Consider the following 24993-nt stretch of genomic DNA (forward strand, 5'->3'; position numbering starts at 1 on the left):
TATCCAAAGATGCGCAAGCAAAACAGCAAGGCAAACTAAATCTGCATTCCGTATATATAGTGTGAGAACGGGCAAGTGAACATGGCGCTCACCGGCTTTTACAATATTATACTGGTATTGATTTACCTATTGAATTGGAGATTATAGGTACTAACACATTTTGATTGAATTCATTCTGATCCGACAAGCAAACAAGTGTTATTTTATAATATAAAAAAAGTACCATTTGAACCGTTTTCAACCGACTTTAAAAAGGAGGAGGTTATCAATTCGTCTGTATTTTTTTTTTATGTTTGTTACCTCATAACTTTTCACTGGGTGGACCGATTTTGGTATTTTTTTTTTGTTTGAAAGGTAGTGCTTCCCGTGGGGTCCCATTTTTATTTTATTTTTTTCCGATGATGGTATCCATATGAAAACGACATAAGTCTTAAATTTGCATTATGTATATGCGTGACAAATAGGTGAATAACTGAAAATCGTAACATCGTAATCGTAAAATTGGTTAACGATAAAATAACTATAACTACGTTATATAATCGTAAATCGACTTTTAAGTAGTCTTATATTTTTCATTTCATTTTACTTAGGAGGACTCTAAAAAATATGTTCAATACGCAATTATTTTTATTACTTTTTAGTGCATATTCATTTGTTTTAAAATGGTGTTTTGTTTGAAGTCGGTTTTTCTTTTTGTTAAAATTTTTATTTATTTGAAAAAAATATAGTCATTGTCTTATATCGAATGTTTACTAGACTTAACAATAATGTATTTTGGAAGCAGTGTAGTTATTTCACAACAGATATCACATATTCAATCATACAATGATACTGTGTTTTATATCCGTTCGTAAGTTTTATTATAAAATGTTGCACCAAGTGTTTCAATGGCAATTCGACGTCAAGCAAGTTCTAGACTTTCTAGAATAATTTAATTTATTAAAAATTAAATATAACATAGGTATCTTAAGAATAAATACTTCAAATAATATGCATATAATTTCATCTAATACTTTATTTTTTTATTACAATGTAATCTTATATACTAACAATAAAAATAAATCTTTAGGTACTAAACCAATAAAATTCATAAAATTAAAAATGTATAGGTATCTGGATAAAATTTTTATTAGAATTACATAAAACATTAGAAAAAGATAAAAAAATATTTATCACATATAATATTATTAGGAAAATTTATCCTATAAAATTAATTTATTATATTTAATAGGTGTTTCAGGCTGAGTAGATGTCGAGACAGGCTACAGATAAAAAAGAAACCTTTTTTTTGTAATTTACTTCTAGCGACACAAACATCTAATCATTCAGATATTATTTTCTTCTTCCCTCTTCTCAGTCTCCGTTTAACGTATAGTAAATACGTTAAACAGTGAGTAAAAACAACAGCCCACACCTTCAAATTGTGTAAATCCACCACTATTAATCATAGACACATAATTAATATCTTAATAACTACAGTACATCAAATTATTTTTTTGATACATTATGACAAAAAGTTTAAAATATTAAAGTCTACAGTTTATCTTAGACATTGATATATAACAGAAAGTTTAAAATTTTGATTCCTATAGACTTTTTTATAAGAAGAAAAATTGATAATCTTAATTCCTACACTTTATTGGAGACATTTAAATATGACAAAAGGTTTAAAACCTTATAACTTACCAACTGATACACAAATATGTTATTAGGGGGAAAGTGCTTTAAATATTAGTAAATAATGGATTCTCTCAATTTATTAAGATTGTAAAATGTCTTCTGTACTATGTTTTTGCTACCATTAAAGCAAATTTTGAATGAAACTACGAATATTAGTACTGATTTCTCTTTGAAAAGACTGTAAGTTAATGTGGTAAATCGTCTGTAAATATTAGCGCGCCAACAAAATTGAATCAAAAATATCAAAAGCAAATATTCAGACCAACAAATAAATAAAAAGTAACATTACTTGCCGGTGTAAGGAATGGTTTCAAAAAGAAAACAGTTCTACTGGCTCAGTTGACACTGTCTACTGGCCATTAGTCATGAGACCTTTAGACCTTGTAGAAAGATAAGTGAGTCGATGGAACCTAGCAAGACATTGCATAAAACCCAACCTACCAAGTTTAGGATTATTACTCTATTTATGCCTACGCTATTTAAGAACCAGTCCGTTTTATGGAGTGGGGTGCGTAAAAGTTGTCCCGAGGACATATTTACCACAAAAACAAAAAGATCTGACTCCAACCTTTATCGGCACATGCAGGATCGAAGATAAATTCTACTATGATAATGGTGGTTCAATTGACTATTACAGACATTTCACTTCTGAGCCATGTTTACAGGTTGTTTTCAAAAGCTATTACGAATCGTCTCCAGCACAAGTTTGATGACCTCCTTAACAAGTCGGTTTCCAAACAGCCATTAGAAGACTACAGACCACATATATACAATGCAGCAGGTCATATAGAAGACCGAGGACTTAGCGTAGCTTAGCGATAGTTGACAGAAGTGACTTGAAGATGTCAAGTCAACTGTGGGTAGATTAGTAGGTAGTAACACTTACTGTGTCTGTTTGAAAAAATAACCATGCAGATCCGATTCCAGGATAAGAACTGAAAACAAATCAAACACAAGCGAGGCCTACTATGGGGAGATGTGGTATATCCGAAACTATACACCATTGCATTGGAGGATGTCTTCAAGTTATTGAACTTGAAAAAATTCGTCATCACCAATGGCGCCTGCATCACTGACCTTCGATTTTCCAATGCCGCGGGAAGGTACTTGATACGAGTAGCGCAAGACCAACTGTAGTTGAGATCTTTTGGGGGAGGCCTTGGGATGTCTTCCGACTGAAATAATGATGATATTTAATAATATAAGTAAAAGTGTATAAGTGTGCAAAGACACAAATAGAATATACACATTAAATGCATCTACATCAATTAAATTAAGATTAATCAATAATATTACTATGTATAAAAAGTAATATAGAAAATATTATCCATAAATATTCCAATTTAAAAATATACACATCATTTAAAATGAAAAAACATTTTTCGGTAAAATTATATAAAATAACTATACCTTAAGTGCTTAAAAAAAGCTTATCAATTATTTTTAAAAGAGAATGATTCATTTTTAATAAACCTATTTTATATAAAATATTTAATGTAATTCTAAACAATTACATGATTCTAAAAACTATCAATGTAAAGATATTGATTAAATGTATTTGTATACGTAAATAATATTATAATAATAGTTCATATTGCATATTTATATATATCAAGTTAAAAATACAATAGAAAATACAAGTTGATTTTAAAATCATATCAAATTGTTAAAAACCAATATTTAAAATTCAATTAATTATAGAATAGAAGTTGCTTCAGTGCAAGTATTTTAACAATTTTTTACATCTTGTATACTAAATATATTGTAAAGAGACAAGTTACTACTTATAGACAGATACTTTCAAATCATTTGGATATGTAGTTTACACATTATTTTACTTAAATTTAAAAGCAGTAAATTTACAATACTAAAAGTATCAGTTTAACTTTTTGTCTTTAATTTGTTATTAAGAAAAAACTATTCCTTAAAAGATTCTCCACTTATTAAAAAATAATTTGTCAAAATAATAAAAAATTATAATAAAATTTAAGTTCTTTATCTAAATTGAAAGAGTAAAAACAGTGTACTCTTTAAATTTAGATAAAATATGTTCCTCAAATATCTTCAGAATTCTGCAATGTTATAAGGCCTTGATATTCCATTTCTTTATACATAACATCTTGATTCAAGGTGTGTAAAATATCTTGGAAACGTTGCCTCAAAGCTAAGTTCTCCATGCCCGCAATTTCATGTTGGGTTCTTTGTCTACGTTGCTTCAACTCTTCCAACTCAGTTCTTAATTGTTCAATTCTAAATGTCATATTATCTTTAGACATATCTCGGGACTGATAGTCACCATCTTCTTCTGAAGATATTCCACCACTTCTAGTTAATGTTGATGTTGCTGGTGTAGATGTGCGGCTTTTGTTTGACTTCTTCTTGGTATGACCACTATGTGAAGATTGGAACATCTGTGATTCAAATTCAATAGGATAGTTATCTCTCTTGTGTATATCACCAAGTCCAGGCATTGAGCAGTTATCAGATAGCCGGCTGTCAAATGCAGTCAGATGACTATCTTCCAATTCAACATTGATATTACCATCTTCAATATCACTGTCACTAAGAGCTCCTCCAAATATATCCACAACATTGGAGGATTCAGTATTTGAAATATCTGCGGTTGTTGTCACTGCATCATTTGGTGTTGCTGATGTTGTAGTTGACGAGACTGCTGATGTTATAGTAGATGTAACTGGTGTAGTTTTCACTGCAACTGCAGCAGCAGCTGCTGCCGCTGCAGCAGAAGCTGCAGCTGTAGCAGCAGCAGCGGCCGCAGCAGCGGCAGCTTGTTTCTCTGCTTTCTTCATAGCTTTAGTCTTTTTCTCTGGCTTTTGAGTTGGTGTTGGTGCCACTGTTTCTTGTTTCAGAAGTTGTTCATCATCCTCTTTAATAACTTCCCAAGTTACACTAACAGCTTCATTATCGGTACGTAATAACCTCTTAACTTCCTTTTCAATTTCAGGAGCTTCAACATACTTTTTCTTTAAAGTTTTCCTGAATCTTCTCTTTCTAACATTTTTTGTTGGTGGAGTAATCCCATGTGGCCACAGAAACTTTTTATCAACCTTGTATGGGTCCTTCTTTTTATTTTTAGTAGGTGACTCTTCTTCTGATGGTGTTTGATCAGCTTCTTCTTTGCATATCATCATCTGGCAGATGTCTGCCGTTTTGTAAAAGCTTTTGTTATCTATTGTTTTGAGAGATTCGATTATGGTTGGTAAATCAAAAATCTTTGCGTGCATGAGCCAGTGGTCGAAGCGTACCTCACCATGTCTCATGTCGTTTTCAATTTGTATGGTGAGGCGATTTTTTATATTATCACCAGTTTTAAGCAATTCCCTTAAAGCCTTTGACGGTTCTTCTGGTAAACGCAGTATAAACTGTGACTCCAGCTCGGCCATCACCTCCACTTTTTTATTTTTATCTCGATTCATTTTGATATATTAAAACCGACTTAATTGAAGACTTTAGTTACTTTTTAAGTTTTACTTCGCCATCAAAAATATACAATCACTACGTTTTTATCGCCATTAAAAGAAAATCAATACATAACAGAACAGAAATCAAAATCACTATGCTTAAATGCTAGGACGCTATGAAAGGTTTATCTAGAATTTGACATGTGTTGACAGTTTAAAAATATTTGTATTTTATTATCTATATTTAGTACCTATTTATTTATATATTACCATGGAACTCCAATAGAGAACGCAACATGCGCAATAAAAGTAAGTTGATATAATTTATTATCTCACATATTAATTCTAACTCTACAATGAAATATTTAATAATAATCCTGTAAAATAATTACTGTTGTTATGCGAAATAATTAATATATTTAATTTCATAATATATTTTAAGGCAATAATAATGTCGAAACTCATACGCTTATCACTGTTCATTTATGCTAAAGAAATAATCTTTAATATTACAAATGTGAGAATACTTGACTTTGTAACTGTTTCAAGGCTAAATCACTAAGCAGCTATTTAAAATTTAAATAAATTTGGGCAAGGTGTTGAACATATTTAAACATTGCAGTAGAAAAACTAATTGTAAATTCTCAAATAGTTCAGATTCTCCAATTCATCCATTAAAATGCATATTTATTTACAGAAGCGGCCTTCTGAGTAGCGACAATAAGCAACTCTTATTTGAAATTTTGAGAAAATCGACAGAAGACTAGGCTAAAATAATCTTTAATAATAGGTTTTCTTAATTTGTAATCTTATACGAAGAGAAGTTCATCTTAGCGATATATTTTTTGCGCCAATAAACATATTATTTCTTGCAACATTTAAGTTTATAGTTTATGGTTAAATATCTTAGATGTTGGCAGACCTCTTAATTGAATGATTGTAATTTGAAGCATTGTTGTGTTGGTTTCGTATTGGAACACGACACGTCATGGTGTTGAAAATAAGTCGGATATTTTAGAAATTTAATATAAAAAACTCGCATAATAAATCTTATAGTGAAGTAATTTACTTTTGCAACGGTTACAATTTAAAGGTAAGATTAATATATTGGATTATGTCGGAGCTATGGAAGTTAACTTTCCAGAATTCGTCTACAATATATTATTGAGTAATTGTTTAATACGGTATTTCCATCTACATAGTTAAGGGAATAACCGTAATTAATAACGATATATACTTGATGCAATTTAAAAGTATTGTTATTATTAAATGAAATGAAGCATATAATTTCTAAACAATCTATTACAATAACAATTATGACTTCATAATTTATTAATATTTCCAGTCTTAATATTTGACTAAATAGCATTTCTTGATTATTTACCTTCCTTTATAATTGTTATATGCCACACTCATATAAACAGAGGCAATTATAACATAAAAACCTTACGATTTTTCGTTGGATCATTTAAATATATTCAAAAACATTTCCGTGTATTAAAATATTTGTAAATGTTTGTTATTAAACTTTTGCATAGCAGTACAAACTTTATATTAGTAATAAATATTAAAATAGTAATATACTTAAAATAAATGTAGGTAAATGAAGCTTTAATATTTTCAAAACAAATGATGCAATTATGGTAAAATTAGGCTTATAATAAATATAATCCAGTAACTTTACTAATTATATAGTTTAATTAAAATCATTACTTTAAGACTTGTAAATTATCATAAAAAACACTATTGTTATTATTAAGTGTAAGTTTTAAGTAATCCACCCAAAACTTGATTATGTATTGAATTTAATATGTGATATTTGTTGTTATTTTTTTTAGATCACAATGAGGCTGTATATACATATCTTTATACTCGTTGCCTTACTCCACTGTTCATATGCACCTCCTGTAACACCAGAAAAGAAAGACCAAGATAGTGAAGTTGTTGATGATGTCGTAAGTATTTATTTTTAATTAAAAACTGATATCAAATTCATACTGATATCATTTATACTTGATGCAATCGAGTTGACAATGAGGCTTAACACAATAAAGATATTTCCATTTTCTTATAAAATTGCACATTGTATACATCAAAAGTGTAAGCTTAGATACAATACAATACCACCCGGCATTGTATTATTGTTTAGGTATGATAAAAAGTAATTTGTAAACTAGTACTCTAGTACTTACTATTCTAAAAACTGAAGTGGTCATAGATTATAGAGTATAGAATCATTTAAAACAATTATTTTTAATGAATCCCTTTTTTAAGTAATATATCAACAAAAATGTGTGCTATGCGAATTTGCTGGATCATTTAGTTGTGTCTTATACACCAATGGATTGGATGGATTACAAATTTTGTTTTAAATGAAACATTGTAGAGTGACCTTGTAGCTTGCAAGCTGTAAATGGTGAAATGGCATGGCCCTTCTCTTAGCATTAAGTAAAGTTTTTTTTTTAAACTGGTTTATATATTGTAATGTTTCATTGGGAGACAATTATCTTTAGTATAGTAAAATTTTAACTGAACTAAGTCTTGTGCATAATATGTATACAAATATTATGTTTGAAATTAAATTTTACATAAGCATTTGATACTAGCACATATGATATATTTATAATATACATTGCAGTGCATGCAATGCCTGTTTAAATTATTTTACGATATATTTTGGAAATTACTTGGATACTAGTAATTTCTTTTGTATAAATTGTTTATGAAATATTCACAATTGCTAACAAAAAATGTACGAAATTTCGGCCTCATTCTAATGAACAATGTGTTAATGTGTATTAATAACATAATATACACAATGTATTTATATGACTGCAGAAGGTTTTTATCCTGTAACATACCCGGTATATTATTGGATTTGGATTGGAATATAAATATGCATAAACATTGATGATAACAGATATGAATTGAAACAACAATATATGCAAATTAGTATAGTTATACTATAGTAATGTTGTATTGATCGACTTAAAAACATTATTCTAATGTGCAATTGTTTGATTCATCAGCAACCTTGAACTGAATGCTCTGTTGTTAATTAACATAAATCATGTTGAATTGAAAAGGAAACTGTGCATGTATAAATTTGTTTTTAATTAAAAATTGCTGCATGTGCGCTGCGTTGCTGATTGAATTCAATTAAAAATAATTTAAATTCTCTTTCTTTGCTTGTTTGACTTGTTTAACATAAGACCAACACTTTTTTAATTTTATTTCAAGCAATGAATAAAAATTCTGGTTTAAAAGTTAGAAATAAGTATAAATGTAATCTGATGATTCAATTTTTAAACATTAAATAACTTTGATAAGAATTTTAATTCCGATAACTTTGTTTATAAAATACAACTTGATTATGATAACAAATCTATATAAATCTGTTTTGCAGTTGATATACGACATTGAAAAATTATTTTTGATTTGTTGAGATTTTTATCATATGTGCTAAGCTTATTGGTAAGAATCGGCTATGTGAATTTTTATTTTTTTAAATTTTGATGGCATGTCATCGGCAGATAGTTATCCTATTTAAAAATAAACTTTCTACGAAATGATTACATTTGTTATACCAGGCTTTATCAAAAACTCAATGCCATAAAAAGCGCTAATTTAAGATGTTTCTTCCCCATGATTTTATGGAATAATAGTTTCAATGTTTTCAATCACTCACCCTTCAAACCGGAACACAACAATACTGCGTACTGTTGTTTAGCGGTAGAATATCTGATGAGTGGGGGGTACCTACCCAGGCGGGCTTGCACAAAGCCCTACCACCAAGTGCTTAGCTGCAAGTTTTGAATCAACACATGAAAATAATAAAAAAAGATAAATATTGCCCTAAAATTATTATTTATGTCTCTAATATTATAAATGCGAACTCTGTCACTTTTTCAAGCTTAAGCCTCTGAATCGATTTTAATGCTCAATTTGCTATTGCGATAGTTTTGTATCTTGGGGTGGGACATATGCTATTTATTTAATTAACCCCTCATGGGCGTGTGTGATACAAATTTTTATATATATATTTTTATTTAAATATATTATACTGAAAAGCTGCCTTTTCAGTATAATAGATAAACAAATAAGATGAATTCACGTTATTTACAGGCCGAGTATACGGAGTATCATAGATACCTGCAGGAAGTAGTACAGGCGTTAGAAAGTGATGCAGACTTCAGAGAGCGTCTCGAGAAAGCGGACGAAGATGATGTTCGGGTAAGTACCTTAAACTCATTCCTTCCCGACTATGTACGGATAAAATTAAGGATTAAACATAGCGTTTCTTTTTTTAGTTTTTTTCGTACTTTTTCAATTGATATATCTTGTAAAGTAAATTATTTTTAAATAATACTGTAAAAGTCGAAGATTTTCATATGACTTTTGTATATGGTATTCTTTTTGGGTTTGGTACAATTTTCTCTGCGATTGCGTTCATAAATAAGTTATGTAGCGTAAAACATGAAACATATCGATATATAATTTCCAGCTTTAATCATAAATACCTGCTGGTTGACTTAATTTCCGAAGTTATTTTTTCATTTTTTTCTCACGTACATTGCTCTCAACCAGCGTAGATAACAAAATAAAAAAATATTATACCAAGGTCAATTTCGAAGTTATCGGACTTCACATTAACCGGATTTGTAGGTTTACCAATGTATAAAATGTCAGGTAGAAACCGTAACGATCGCAAAACGCTTTGTAGTTTATTTAGTAAATACTAGCGTAAATAATAGGGTCTCGACTTCGTATGGGTGCTTAGTTGTGACATCGCATTAGAAAGTTCTAAGATTATAAGTTTCTTTACCTATTGTCTATGTATATACGAAAACCTTCATCTTCAGTCACTCTATCTATTAAAAAAACCAAATGATTTAAGTATACATAAAAAGAGATATAGGAACAGAGTATGCAACTATGGATTTATTTTATTATTATTAGATTATGTGATGTTTTTACATAATATAGTTAATTCATATATCTCCAGTAAGAATAAAAACATAAATAAACAACTCGCACAATTGTTTACCAATCATACCAATATAATATATGTGTATTATGTTCTATTAATTATTCAAATTGGAGTGTCTGTTTGTAAAATATATCTATTCTATCTAATATTAGTCTCAGTTTTTAAATAAAATAATATTTTAGGTCTTTGAAGAAACCGCATGAGGATTGTTCAAAGACCTTGGAAATGTCCGATATTATTCACGATAATTTAGAAATTCAAATAGTTTTCAGACTGTATAGATATCTTTAATTTATTAGACCTACACATTTAAATACAAGTCGACTTCGCGGCAATGTTGTGATTTGTATTCAAGATGTACAAGATGAATGTAATGTTTACAAACATGCTATTATAAATATAAACTTATACTGCCATCGGGACACAAGTAATCAAGAACTACCCAAAATTGGTGAGAAATGTAAGATTGAAAAATGTCAGATATTTAGTTACGAAAATTCGGCCCCGAAAAGTTTATTCTTTCAAATTCAGAAAGCTCTTTATATTTTTTGTTAGCATTTCTACAACATGTAATATAATTGATACTTATTATTAAAACTTCACAGTCTGGTAGAATTGCGGAACAGTTAGACTTCGTTAATCACAACGTGAGGAGCAAGTTGGATGAGATCAAGCGCAGAGAGCTGGACAGGCTCAGGCACCTTGCTACAAAGGTATGTTTAATAACTGAAAACAATATTTAGAACAAAGAAGTATATGCCACCGTAAAATTGTAAACACCGTTAGATTGTAATCTATCTCGCGAGATTGTGAACTGTCGAAAGATTGTGAACCGTAAGGTACTTTTTACAAATTAACGCATGAATTATTGGCAGATTATAATCTATCGAAGTAAATTACAGTTGAATTATAAAAACTCTAACCTAACCGAAAAATTATGAACTATGTAAATTAAATGTATTTTATTGTAAGTCGTGTAAATGTTCACAATCTTTCGACAGTTTGCAATTGCGCGGGATAGATTATAATCATTCATTAGAAATAAGTTGCTCCCAATAATCAGTATATATTATGAGGTATTTATTAGTTAATATTTATCTGGTCATCCTATAAAAACGGTGTTTGGATGATTGATGATTTTTTTTATGTATAGATTACCGGACGAGCACATGGGCCACCTGATGGTAAGTGGTCACCATCACCCATAGACAATGACGCTGCAAGAAACATTAACTATTCCTTACATCGTCAATGTGACACCAACCTTGGAAACTAAGATGTTACGTCCTTGTGCCTGTAATTACACTGGCTCACTCACCCTTCAAACCGGAACACAACGTAAAAAAGTAAAGTACATACATGATACAGAAAACGATCCCATACGATATTTTTGATTTTTCTTATGTTTTTTATTTTTTCAGCAATTTGAATTAACAAATGAACTCGACGTACACAGCAAGGTGCCGACAAACGAACATTTGGATCACACGAATCCTCATACATTTGAAATTGAGGATTTGAAGAAATTGATACAAAAGACCACAGCGGATTTGGAAGCCGCTGACAAGAAGCGTAAAGAAGAATTTAAGGTAATTAAATATTTTATATTTATTTAAGGTAATTACGTAATTTAATCTTTCAACTGCTGGCTGCTTAACGCAACCCCCTAACTTCTGCAATCTTTGATCCACCTGGATTGGAGAATTCTGTCAGTACTCTATTCGTCTGCTTTACTGCGGTCATCGATAGTGCAGGAATTCAATACCTGTTTACTTTAGTTTGCTAATTTCTGTTTCTGCTTCAAATCGATCCACAAATCCAAGTTAATAATTATCTCGGAAATTTAGCGCGACCTCGAATTTGAACTAGTCCTACAATGAGTGAATGAATGGTCCACAATTCAGCAACATTAAAGCAAGTAAGACGCGCTAGTTAAAATCTTGACAACGAACATTGCAGGCGACAAATCTCAAACAAATTCTTTAATCTGCACTTTTGTCTACCGAGTCTTCTATTTATTTATTTATTTATTTATTTATTTATTTATTTGCGGTTTCATGCTCACACATACAATTAAACTTTAGTTTACATGAAATAACCCTGCTAGGGCGTAGCAAATGTTAGAGAGACGGACGTTATATCACAATTTTATCTGTCAGATATTCCTCGAGGGTGTAATAGCATTTTTTTTTGAGAATTTCTTTTAACTTATTTGGGTAGCTTGGTTCATTTATATTTTGCTTAAATACGTCCGGCAATTTATTGAAAATTTTTATGCACATATCATGTGTGCCCGATTGGTGAAGTTTCAGTTTTGATGTTGTAATTTCAAAATTATATTTATATCGTGATTCAAAGCGCCTCGGGTTTTCAGATATTTGGTTGAACATTTTTTTATTGTTTTTAACGAATTTATAAATTTCTAATATGTAAATACAGGGTAAGGTTAATATTTTTAATGTTTTGAAATGCGGTTTGCAGCTTTCTTTTGAGGTAATTTTAGCTAGAATTCTAATACATTTTTTCTGTAATACAAATAAATCCTTTGCATCAGTACTGTTTCCCCACAATATGACCCCGTAGCTCAACCACGCGTGGGCGTACGCATAGTAGGCGCTTAAGGATGCCATCTGGTCAGTAGTTCGTTTTAATTCCCGTAGGGCATATATAAATTTAGAAAGCTTTGATTTGACTAGGGCTATGTGCGATTTCCAATTTATGTTAGAGTCTATGTTGATTCCGAGTAACGTAAAATTTTCTACGCATTCTATATGATGTCCCTGGTACGAAAAGTTTATTTCTAGTGGCGTTTTTTGATATGGCCTAAACTGCATTATTTTTGTTTTTGAAAAATTTATTTCTAAATTATGGTCTTCTAACCATTTGAGTACATTATTTATAATTGTGTGTAGTTTTATATTTAAATTTTGGTTTGGTGTATAAGAAGTTAAGATTGATATGTCATCAGTAAATAATTCACAGGGTTCACTTAAGGTTGTTGGTAAATCGTTTATATATATGAGAAATAAAATGCATCCGAGGACACTGCCTTGAGGAATTGAATTTTGGATTTGTAAAAGTTCAGATCTCGCTTTGGTTATTTGGCCAGTTTTATGGTCGCAATACTCAATTTCTACTAGTTGTTTTCTGTTCTTTAAATATGACGCAAACCAGTTATGTGTATTTCCACGTGCTCCTATATCATATAATTTGTTTAATAGTATATTGTATTGTACTTTGTCATAGGCCTTTGACATGTCTAGCAGTATTCCAATGGCATATTGTTTATTGTTGAGTGTGTTTAAAATTTCGTGTACATATTTATAGGTCGCTAATATCGTTGATTTATTTTTACGAAACCCATTTTGTCTGTCACTAAAAATATTATATTTTTCGCAAAAACTGTAAAACCGATTATGCATTGCCTTCTCGAAAACTTTAGATATTGCAGGAAGTAGTGCTATAGGTCGATAATTGTTTGGATTATGTCTGTCATTTTTTTAAAGATGGGCTTAACTATAGAAATTTTTAGTAAGTCCGGGAAAACTCCTTGTTCAAAGGATTGATTTATTAATAGTGTTAATGGTACTATTAGTTCGTCGGCGCATTTCTTTAGAATATTTGTGGGCAAATCGTCTATGCCACAGCTAGTTTTATTCTTTAAATTTTTTATTATGGTTCTAATTTCCTTGAGATCGACTGGGCGTAAATACATTGAGTTGGTCGTAGGGTTTATCACTGGCCGACCCGCGCGTGCATCGTTGTCGCTGGTCGAGCGCCCTACTGATGCAAAAAATCTATTGAATGTATTTGCAACTACGCTTGGATTTGACGTTAGTTTATTATGGATCATTAATTCTATATTATTATTTTCTTTATAATTTGTTTTATTTGAGCGTTCTTTTATAATGCTCCACATACATTTAGTAATATTATTTGATTTTTTTATTTTTTTACTATTATGTAATTTGATTGCTTTATTCACAAGTTTTTTTAGTGTTTTACTGTAATGTTTATAATGTGTTTTTAATATGCTATTATTTGAATAACTGGCTAAGATTTTGAGCAAACGTTTATTTTTACATGAGATTTTTAATCCTTTGCTTAACCATACATTTGGTTTTTGTGTTTTTAATTTTATAGTTTTTAGAGGCATACAACGATTTATACTATTTTTTAATATTGTAGTAAATAAAGTGTAATTTTTGTTTACAGATTCATCTAATTTAATTATGTTTTCCCATTCTACGTTTTTTAATTCTAATTTAAATTTATTTATATTTTTGTCATTGTATATTCTTTTTTTTACTTCATATAATTTTTTCGTTTTGCTTTTATTTATGTAATTTAATTTTAAAATCACACTCTTATGGTCTGAGAAACCGAAATCATGTACTAATGATTCAAATTTGGGATTTTTAAAGTTTGTAAATATTAAGTCTAAGCACGTAGAACTGTGATTAGTTATTCTTGTGGGTTCGTGAATGTTTTGAAGAAAGTTATATTCTAACATAAGGTCTAACAATTGTTTTGAACGGTAGTTTTTATCCAATAAATTTAAATTGAAATCTCCACCCATTACTATTTTCTTTGTGTTTTCTTTTTTGGTTAGATATTCTAAAAGTTCAGATAATTTGTTATAGAAACAATCGGCCTCTCTACCATTCCAGTAAATAGTAATAATAATGATATTATATACAGGTATTTCTATGGCACATATTTCAATTACGTATTCTACTGACAAGTCCATAATGTCCTTTCGTTCAATATATTTAATTCCTGACCGCACTATTATACAAACGCCGCCACCGGAGTAGTTTCTTCGACAATAACTTGTTGCGAGTTTATAATTACTGAAGAAAATGAGTTCTGATTTTGCTGGCGATAACCATGTTTCCGATACTGCTATTACGTGGAAAACGTCTGATTGTTCATGTAAAAATGCTTCAATGATGTGACGTTTATTATAAATACTTTGCATGTTTTGGAAAAGAACATTAAAAGTTTCCTTGTTTTTTACGAAATAAACTTTCATCGAGTTGTTCTGAACAGATAGTGTTTCGTGAATGTTCGAGTGAGTTTGTAGTTCTTAATGATAGATTGTTATGTTCTTCATACGATGGACTAACAACTTTTCCGTCAATAAATAGTTTATTGTTCTTTATTATGGCATGCTGACCGCTTTGTCTTGCTATGCGTAGCTTTTCATAAATAATTCTTCGTTCTTTCAAAGATTCTTTCGGTAAATATTCAGATATAGATAGTCCTGTGTTTCTGAAGTACGACGCATTTTCAAGAATATACTTGACCATTCTTTTTGACAATAATTCTATCACTATCGGCCTTCGGGAATTTTTTCTTCCTATTCTATGAACGTCTTCAATTTGATTATGTATATCTATATTTAGGATGTCATAAAATATATTTGAGATTTTATTACTTAATTCATATTCCGTTTCTTGATAGTATTCGTTAAGGCCATGTAAGACTATTGATTTGTTTTTATCCTGAACTATTAGTGTATAAATTTCTGGTATATTTTTGTGTTGTCTTTGTAATGCTATTATATCATCTGCTAATTTTTTTTGTTCTCTTTCTAATTTTTCTATTTTTTTGTCAATAGACGTTATATCACTTTTTTGTTTGTTTTGGCGATCATGTAATATATTTATATCTTTTTTTATTTCTTGTGTAAAAGTGATAATGGCTTTGTTGATTTCTACGTGAATTAAATCTTTAAGTTCAGAAAGCAATGATTGATTGTTTTGATTAAGTTTTTGATCTAGTAGTGTACTCACATTTTCTATTATAATATCTTCATTTATAGTTAAAGACGGTTCTTTAATGTTAGTCGGGCTCTGTTCGGTAGGGTAGTGGATTGGGTCGTCTATAGACATGATTGTATCATTCATAGAGGATACATATTGAGATCTTACCGGTGTATTATCGTTTCTTTTACGTCTCGTTATATTTTCACACGAAGGGCATTTCCATGTTTTGTCCAAATTATGTTTTTGATTTTTATATTGTTCGTTAGGTATGTTTATGCATGCATAGTGATAGATTTGTTTGCAATTAGTGCAAGTCATTATTTCATTTTTATTCACTTGTGTGTTGCAAGCTCCACAAACCATTTTAGGTCTTATGTATTATAACATTAAAGTTTATAGTAAATTAATTGTCTTTTGCCTATATCCTTTGTTATCCAATCCTGGCGCTCGACGCTATTGGCGATAGTGTGGTAGGGGTCGGGTCAACGACCGTCCTTTGCAATTTATGCACAGCTGATGTGTTCAAATAGCTTTTTCTAAACGGTTAAATTTATTTCTTTAATTTTTTAGATAAATACACTACTTATTTTAATTTATTTTTAGTCACTTTTATTGTCTGCACAGTTCACTTTCCACTGGCACTATTTTAATTTTGCTAATATCGGTTTAGATCACTTTTTAACAGTTTTTATACGGAGCGTTTATTGATTTGATCCGTCTCCCCTGGCTTCCAATTTACTTTCCTCTAATTTACTTTCCAAATTACTTTACTCTACAAAGTGGCAATCACGTAATCTCATTAATTGAGTAATACTGATAAGACTCATAAAATTCATTCAGTCTATCAGACATCTATCATCATGATCAGCCTATTGCTGTCCACTGCATTTGCATTTTATTTCTTCCTTGATAGTGGATTTAACTGTTGTAAATTTACCATTATATAAACTGTAAATGTAAATGCTTTGTAAATATGTATAATACAAAATCGCTTACCGCTGTGTCTCTCTGCTATGTCTGCTACTCTGTGTCCCTATGTATGCTTCATTATTATCATCATCATCATAAGCCCACTGCTGTCCACTGCTGGACATGGCCCCCAGAGCGCGCCATGTTGCTCGGTCCTCAGCTTCCCTCATCCAGCTTCTACCGGCGATCCTGTGAATATCGTCTGACCGACTATACTGATACTTAGTGTCTGACGCTATGATAGCAAGAATTATATTCAGAACTATCCCTGGTAGAAGTAGAATTAGGCTGCGATCACATTATAGAGTATTAAATCGAATTTAGTTCAAATAAGTAAATTATTTGGTTGTGTGATTGTCTCAAGGTTAAATTGCATTCATTTTCAATTAAACGATCATTGAGTTAAATAATCGTTTAATTCGGATGCTACTGTGCTGCGGATGCTGTGGCTTACATTGCCAAATTAAAGTCGAAAAACACTTCAATACTTCATTCAGATATCGATATAACGCTATTCGATATTATATACCGAGTATGCAATGAATTAAATAAATATATTTTTTTAAAAAGACGTTCATACATTTTTAACTATTGATTCTAGCCCTCAAAGTGTTAACTTACATAATACTATCGTATGTATAGTACGACACAACTTAGATGTAGCATCAGCAAATTCTATAAAATCGATTACTATTTTATATGAGCTGAGATAGCCCAGTGGTTAGAACGCGTGCGTCTTAACCGATGATTGCTAGTTCAAACCCAGACAAGCACTACTATATATATGTGCTTAATTTGTGTTTATAACTCGTCTAATACTCGGCGGTGAAGGAAAACATCGTGAGGAAACCTGCATGTGTCTAATTTCATCGAAATTCTGCCACATGTGCATTCCATCAACCCGAATTGGAACAGCATGGTGGAATATGTTCCAAAACCCTCTCCTTAATGGAAGAGGAGGACTTATCCTAGCAGTGAGAAATTTTCAGGCTGTTACTTTACTATTATATCTGTTAGTTTTGATTGACGCTTGTTTCGTAGGAGTACGAAATGCAGAAAGAGTTTGAGAAACATCAAAAGATAGAAGCCATGAACGAGGCTGAGAAGAAGGAATACATGGAGGCTGCGAAGAAGGAGGAAGAAGCTAAGAAACATCACCAGCCGGTAATATTCAGAACTTTAATTTATATTTTTATCTTTGCATATTAAATGTACATTATAAATTATAATTTTCAAATAGTTCGCCCGCATTCAATTTAATATTGTTTATTCTATGAATCTAAGAATTATTTCAAATATAAACTTTTACTAGTTTATTATGTAGATATCTATTAAATCTCGGTATGTTTCTTTAAATTTTTTGAAGTGGTTTTCCCTTTTTATAGGTTTAGTAGAGGAGAGAAAGTGTGGCCTATGCGATATTAATAGGGCTTCCTGTTGCTGGTTTTGTATATTACATGTCTCAGACGTAATCTTCTACTGGCACTTAGTGTCAATCTAATTTCCTGACAAATGCTTTCCCTATCTCCAGTTATAATTTGTAATTAATACCTTGCTTTCAAAGACCGCCTCTGTTCGATTAGCTTCACTGAATCCGTCATCTAGTTGTTGTGTCCGCTTGTTTGCCACTGTTGATAAGCTAGAGATCGGAGAATACTTCATAATATACTTTTCTATTTCGATATCACGATACTGGAGTCATCTCAACAAAGTACACAACTCCAGACAGTTTTATTTTGCGACAAATACCAAGACAAGTCCTGAAGAAATTAAGTGTTGGTGAATATTATGGTTTCTACAAAACATAGCCTCTTCAAATATTTCAAATTCGTCTTTAAAGGCGAATAGAACTTTCGTTTTAATGACTTAAGACCTTTTATTTGAATGACTTAAGACCGCTCACTTCTCGTTTCTCTCGTACCATGTTCAGGTTAACCACACTTAAAATAAAACCTCTCTATTGTTTCTTAGTCTCTTGAGATCCTGAAGTCGATTTGTGGACTGAGAAATATTGGTACAGTAGATGCAATCGCAGGAACCTATCTTTGCACCACATTACGTCATATGTTACTGTCATCAGTGTGTGTTTGGACATATTTCGTAATCAGTTAATTGTGCGAGTCTTTTACCTTTTCAATGTTCTCTCTTGTATATCTGCAACTACTTTTTGGTATCAAGGTTATTGCTACCGTTTACGAAGAAAGCTCATACGTTACTGTCATCAGTGTGTGTTTGAACATATTTCGTAATCAGTTAATTGTGCGAGTCTTTTACCTTTTCAATGTTCTCTCTTGTATATCTGCAACTACTTTTTGGTATCAAGGTTATTGCTACCGTTTACGAAGAAAGCTCATACGTTACTGTCATCAGTGTGTGTTTGAACATATTTCGTAATCAGTTAATTGTGCGAGTCTTTTACCTTTTCAATGTTCTCTCTTGTATATCTGCAACTACTTTTTGGTATCAAGGTTATTGCTACCGTTTACGAAGAAAGCTCATACGTTACTGTCATCAGTGTGTGTTTGGACATATTTCGTAATCAGTTAATTATGCGAGTCTTTTATCTTTTCAGTGTTCTCTCTTGTATATCTGCAACTACTTTTTGGTATCAAGGTTATTGCTACCGTTTACGAAGAAAGCTCATACGTTACTGTCATCAGTGTGTGTTTGGACATATTTCGTAATCAGTTAATTGTGCGAGTCTTTTACCTTTTCAATGTTCTCTCTTGTATATCTGCAACTTCTTTTTGGTATCAAGGTTATTGCTACCGTTTACGAAGAAAGCAGATGCGATGGTTGGATCAAAGGCTTCGTATGGTCCAAGCCCAACTCTGTTTGGCCAATTAGGAGTTTGGCCGTTGGAGACAGCGTCCTATGTGACTGTAAAATAAATTGTGCTTTCATTAGTCGACATTTTTAATATCTCCAAGTTTTTCATGGAACTACTGACGAGTTTTTTGATATTATTTTCAATATCTGTTCACATGGACTTCTGGTGATAACAATAATATATTTCAGTTTATGAAACTCGAGATGAAATCGCTATTTTTACTTTCTATAAACATCTCTGTTTTATTGAACATTAAAATCTTCTGATTGTCGGTGTGCGTTATTTATTTCTGTATTTATAGTTCTTTGGTTTTAAGTATGTTAATGAAAAAAAAAGTAAATTGATTTTAATCCCATAAAATTCTTGTCCAATTTATGAGATGAGCTTCAGCTGAAATGGGGTGGAGGATACATTCTAATTCATAAATATATACAAAATATTCGTAACAGCTTCATCACCCGGGCTCTAAGCAACAATTAGAAGAAGTATGGCAGAAACAGGACCACATGGACCAACAATTTGACGCGAAAGCTTTCTTCATGATGCATGGTGAGTTTTATATTGCTATATTAATTTTTATATTATCTGTGACAGCTCCACCATCCCGCTTCAAAAGATCAGCTGTTAGAGGTATGGAATACGGCTGACAATATGGACCCGAAAGATTTCGACCCGAAAGTGTTTTTCGTGATGCATGGTAAGATGTATGCCAGTGGAGTAGGATGTAGATTTGTGTATTCTAGACACGTCTTTGTCACTAGGTATCACTTGTTTGTTTACCATTTGTTTTAGTTGGAGTTTGTTTGTGTTTTTTAGCATGAAGCCTGTGTTTTCGGTTTGTATTTGACATTTGACGTCCGCCATTTTGTATTTTTTTTTTGTAGTTAGTTTTGATTTTATACAGCTGGTAGAAATATGAAACTTGACGCCTAAATTTTTGCCGTGTTCACTACAGGTAGTATTCTAGTTACATTGAAATTGCTATATGTTGCTTTATGTTTTGTACAGAAAATTATAATAAGTATTACTGATATATGAGTTATATGTGCGAAAGGGAAATAATGATATTAATTATAGATAGATACGGGTCAAAGTAAGAAAGTTACAGTTTTATTTTTCAGTATTAGTTTTGAAATGTCGTATGTCCAATAATGTTTGTTAATTTATAATTTGATTTCTCTTTATATTGATCATTAGTTAAAGTCCGAATATTATATAAATAAAACTTTCAACTACAGTAACGAACGAAATCGTAATTATAGACATAGATTCAGTATTATTTTTCATTTTCATTATATTTTCTCATACAACAATTCTGTGGTTGGTTATTTTTTTCGCGATACTAAATATTTGAGCGTCTTTTTAGTTAGTTATTCCTATTGTTATTTTTTGTAAACTTACACTTTCACTACGTTTCTACTGCAGCGGTTGAACGGTTTCATAACGCTTTTTCTTTTTTTTTCGTACGTAAAATTGGTAATTACAGGACAGGAAAAAAGGTATACAATTATAACAATAAAACAGCATTCAATTTTTTATTTAATTTATCTTTTTAGTGTAAAAGACGATGTATGAAAAGTTGGTTTATGTTTATTTCATTTCACGATTTTGTTTTTTTGTTTCTTGAGCAGCAATGTAACGATATTTCTTTCAGTGTTTTGCATGTTTTGTTAATTAATGAATAGGGTGCAATGGATCAATGTTGTCATAGCTTAGACAAACAATTCGTAACATATAGGAGGACACAAATTAGATGTAGCATCGAAAAATGCAATGGAATGAAATTAAAACCGATTACTGTCGATTTATACAACCAATAGAAATAGCTCTCTATCGCGCCATTCGACGCTATTCGTCGCTATAGATTCACGTGTCAGAGAAAGCAAGTGCATGTAAATTCACGTGTCAAATTGACGAATATATTAGGTCATATGATATTAGAAGTTATTACGTTTGTGCAAAGATCATATTCGCATGAGAAATAAATATTGATAATTTGGTATAGCGTACTAAATTCGGATGTGATCGGTTTTACGAATTTTGCCGATGCGACATCTAAGTTGTGTCGTACTATACCTTTCATGCTAGCTTATTGCTTGTTTTTCTTGTACTTTCGTATAAATTGTGCTTGTTTGAACCATTAACAGTCTTTATTTCGACTTTTTTATACTGGTTTGTATCATAGTTAATTAAGATTGTATTATTTAGATATTTTTATAAGATAACTTTATTACTGTTTTGAAAGTTTTGAAAGCTCTCTTTTTAAAGTCACAATTTTATTTTTCCTAGAAACAATTAAAGATTGTATCAAACTTTGTTTTTTATTATAGTTATGAGCGTCTTAATATAACAGACTATTAATAATATTCTTTTAACAACAGATGTCGACGGTAACGGCGTTTGGGACGCAAATGAAGTCAAAGCTCTGTTCATCAAGGAATTAAACAAGATGTACGGCCCGACTGGTCCCAATACGGACTTACACGAACGTGCTGAGGAAATGGAACGTATGAGGGAACACTTCTTCAAGGAGAACGATCGCAATCACGACGGTTTGATAGATTACAACGAGTTCATGATGGAAACACAGAAGCCTGAATTCAATCGTGATGAAGGTCGGAATTATTTAAATATCTGCTTTGCTAATTTAGGCTCTAGTTCATAAGAATAATGATGTTTAAGTTCTTATACTCTTGCGTCTATTATTAAGGAAATAGGACCTTTTGTTTTATGCAACTGCTTTTCTTCAAATCTTTGGACTAGTCCCTCCCCGTTTTCTCCTTGATTCAAGCAAATAGGCGTTTGAAGTGTTTTCCCAACAGCTGTCAAAGATGAAGCGATGTCCCCTATTGTTTCACGAATCTCAACTTAGTCGCCTTAAATGACACCTATGTATGACCTATGGTGTAAACAAAACCTATCAATATCTAATAGACATTATTATTAATTATTCTGTAATAAGCCACTAATTTGACCATATCTTTCAAAGGCATGCTTTTATTAGACATACAAAAGAAAATAATCTTTCTTTCTGCTTTCAGGTTGGCAGCCAATAGACGAAAATCAGATTTATACCCAAGCAGAGTACGAAGCGTACGAACGGAAGAGGCTTGAAACGCTACACTACTTACAGCAACGTGGCTTGGTGCGTGAAAAAACAATGAACCATTTCATTTGGGCCAATGAAGTGGATCATTTATTTGAAATATGTTATTTAAGTAAAATATCAGTTACCATAATTTTAAGATTATTTTTAATCGGTTCGAATATTTCAGGTCGATGCTCACGGTCGCCCCATACCTGGCGCTGAACATCAAATACACCAAGCAATTAAACAGCACCAACAGCAACAACAGCAAATGGCTTACCAACAATCTCAGTACCATGGTGCACAAGGTCAGTACCATCCCCAAGGGCAGCCGATGGGACAACCTCAATACGCTCCCGCTCAAGGATATCAACAACCACCAGCTTATCAACAAGGACAACCACAAGGCCAAGTTCCTCAAGGACAACAGCAAGGACAGTATCAAGGACAAGTGCCTCAAGGCCAGTATCAAGGACAAGGTCAAGTGCCTCAAGGTCAACCACAGGGACAGTATCAAGGACAAGTACCGCAAGGTCAACCACAAGGCCAGTATCAAGGTCAAGCACCTCAAGGTCAGTATCAAGGACAAGTACCTCAAGGCCAACCACAGGCTCAGTATCAAGGACAAGGTCAAGTACCCCAAGGACAGTATCAAGGACAAGTACCTCAAGGACAGCAACAAGTCCAGAATCAAGGACAATATCAGGCACCAAGTCAGGGACAGCCTATACAGCAGAATCAACAGCAACAACAGAATGTTCCAGTTCCAGCTGCCCAAGTCCCACAAGCACAACAGCAAGCACAACCGCCCCAAGCTCAGAATGCTCCAAATGTGGTTTCAACCCACACATAGATAGGTCACACATCAATATTGTTGTTTAAAGATGTAATAATATAAAAACATAAAATTATGTTTAGAGATTTTAGAACTTAGACAATATTCACTCACTACTACTATGTGCTGTGCTGTGCTGTTTAAAATGGTGCCAATTCTTGTATTGCAATGTTTCCATTCTAATATTTAAATTATTGTCTTTTTGCCTGTACTATTGGGATTATAGATTTTAATTATATAGTTGTGACTATAGATAATCGTTTTATTTACTATAAATAATACAAATAACAGTACTTAGTATTGTTCTGTTACCGTTTGAAGGGTGAGTGAGCCAGTGTAACTACAGGCACAAGGGACATAACATCTTAGTTCCCAAGGTTGGTGGGACATTGACGATGCAAGGAATGGTTAATATTTCTTACAGCGTCATTGTCTATGGATAATGGTCACCACTTACCATCAGGTGGCTCGGCCACCAAACTTTACCATATAAAAGAAATTCTTAATTATCGGGTGACATGTCTTATTATAGTTAGACATGTTTGTTATCGCCTGTACCTGTACCTGAAAATAAAACATATGTGAGATTATAACCTACTTTGAAGTTTGTATACCATTTATACTTGGTGATAATTTCTACTTAGTCATTAGCAAAACGCAGGGTAAAATGCTATCTGCGCTATCTGGTGATAGAAATTTGTGAGAGATAGACGTATTGACGAGTAAAAGCAGTGCCGTAAATAGCCTTTTCGGCGTGTGCGAGCTACTATAAGTGCCCCTATTTAAGCAGACCTTTTGCTTATTTTACTGTCTCACTCACTAAAATTTAAACGCAGGTTCAATACTGCAAATGCGGTGCCCATTCACAATAAACACTTGAGACAAATACGCTCGTGCGCTGCCAAAAAAATGAGTGCGTTGTATGTTTTTAATGATACTAGCATGTAAGTACGTTTGTATTGGAATCGAGTACTAGGGGCTCAGCAGAATCTTAAGAGCAAAACGAAAAATAGTTCTGCCCAGTTTGTCTATTCTTGCGCCCCCGAGAGTCTACGCCCTGTGCCTGGGCACCGTTGTTACCGCCCTAAATACGCCACTGAGTAAAAGAGAAGGTAATACATACAACGGAATACAACCAGCGCGTCTTCCATTATATTAAGCTTCAAATTAGGTAAGTATTTCCAATAAAATAAATTGAATGAATATTATACGGAAACGTATAGTCTAGTAAGACCTATGTGAAATTTCTGCTCAGCGAAGTCAATACTTACGTTTTACTTGGGATTTTTTTTGTAATTTAAGTTCGCAGTCACTTAGACTTTACCTTTTGTATTTTTTATTTTTTTTAAATATGAATAAATAATGAGAATTCAGTAATATATGTATTAGAATTTATATTTATTTATTT

At 31.8% G+C, this 24993-nt stretch overlaps 2 protein-coding genes across 4 annotated transcripts; one reads left to right on the forward strand and one right to left on the reverse strand.

Moving 5' to 3' along the window:
* Positions 1-1842: 1842 nt before the first annotated feature.
* LOC124543043 (transcription initiation factor TFIID subunit 7-like) lies at positions 1843-5318 on the reverse strand. Its single transcript, XM_047121058.1, has one exon. The coding sequence runs from the start codon at positions 5115-5117 to the stop codon at positions 3735-3737; it is 1383 nt and encodes a 460-aa protein (XP_046977014.1). The 5' UTR covers positions 5118-5318; the 3' UTR covers positions 1843-3734.
* A 713-nt stretch (positions 5319-6031) lies between these two features.
* Positions 6032-23837, forward strand: LOC124543031 (nucleobindin-2). 3 transcript variants are annotated; one of them, XM_047121043.1, is made up of 11 exons: positions 6032-6195; positions 6941-7057; positions 9228-9335; positions 10698-10805; positions 11514-11681; positions 17874-17996; positions 20257-20359; positions 22044-22277; positions 22704-22807; positions 22938-23223; positions 23284-23837. In XM_047121043.1, exons 2-11 carry the CDS (start codon positions 6947-6949, stop codon positions 23601-23603), a joined length of 1665 nt encoding a protein of 554 aa, XP_046976999.1. In that variant the 5' UTR covers positions 6032-6195; positions 6941-6946; the 3' UTR covers positions 23604-23837. The 3 variants fall into 3 exon arrangements, with proteins under 3 accessions (XP_046976999.1, XP_046976997.1, XP_046976998.1); XM_047121041.1 differs by having other exon boundaries at positions 22938-23837; XM_047121042.1 differs by lacking the exon at positions 20257-20359 and adding an exon at positions 20112-20211 and having other exon boundaries at positions 6033-6195; positions 22938-23837.
* Positions 23838-24993: the final 1156 nt, after the last annotated feature.

The sequence above is a fragment of the Vanessa cardui genome, chromosome Z (genome assembly GCF_905220365.1).
Source record: "Vanessa cardui chromosome Z, ilVanCard2.1, whole genome shotgun sequence".
Taxonomy (NCBI): Eukaryota; Metazoa; Arthropoda; class Insecta; order Lepidoptera; family Nymphalidae; genus Vanessa; species Vanessa cardui.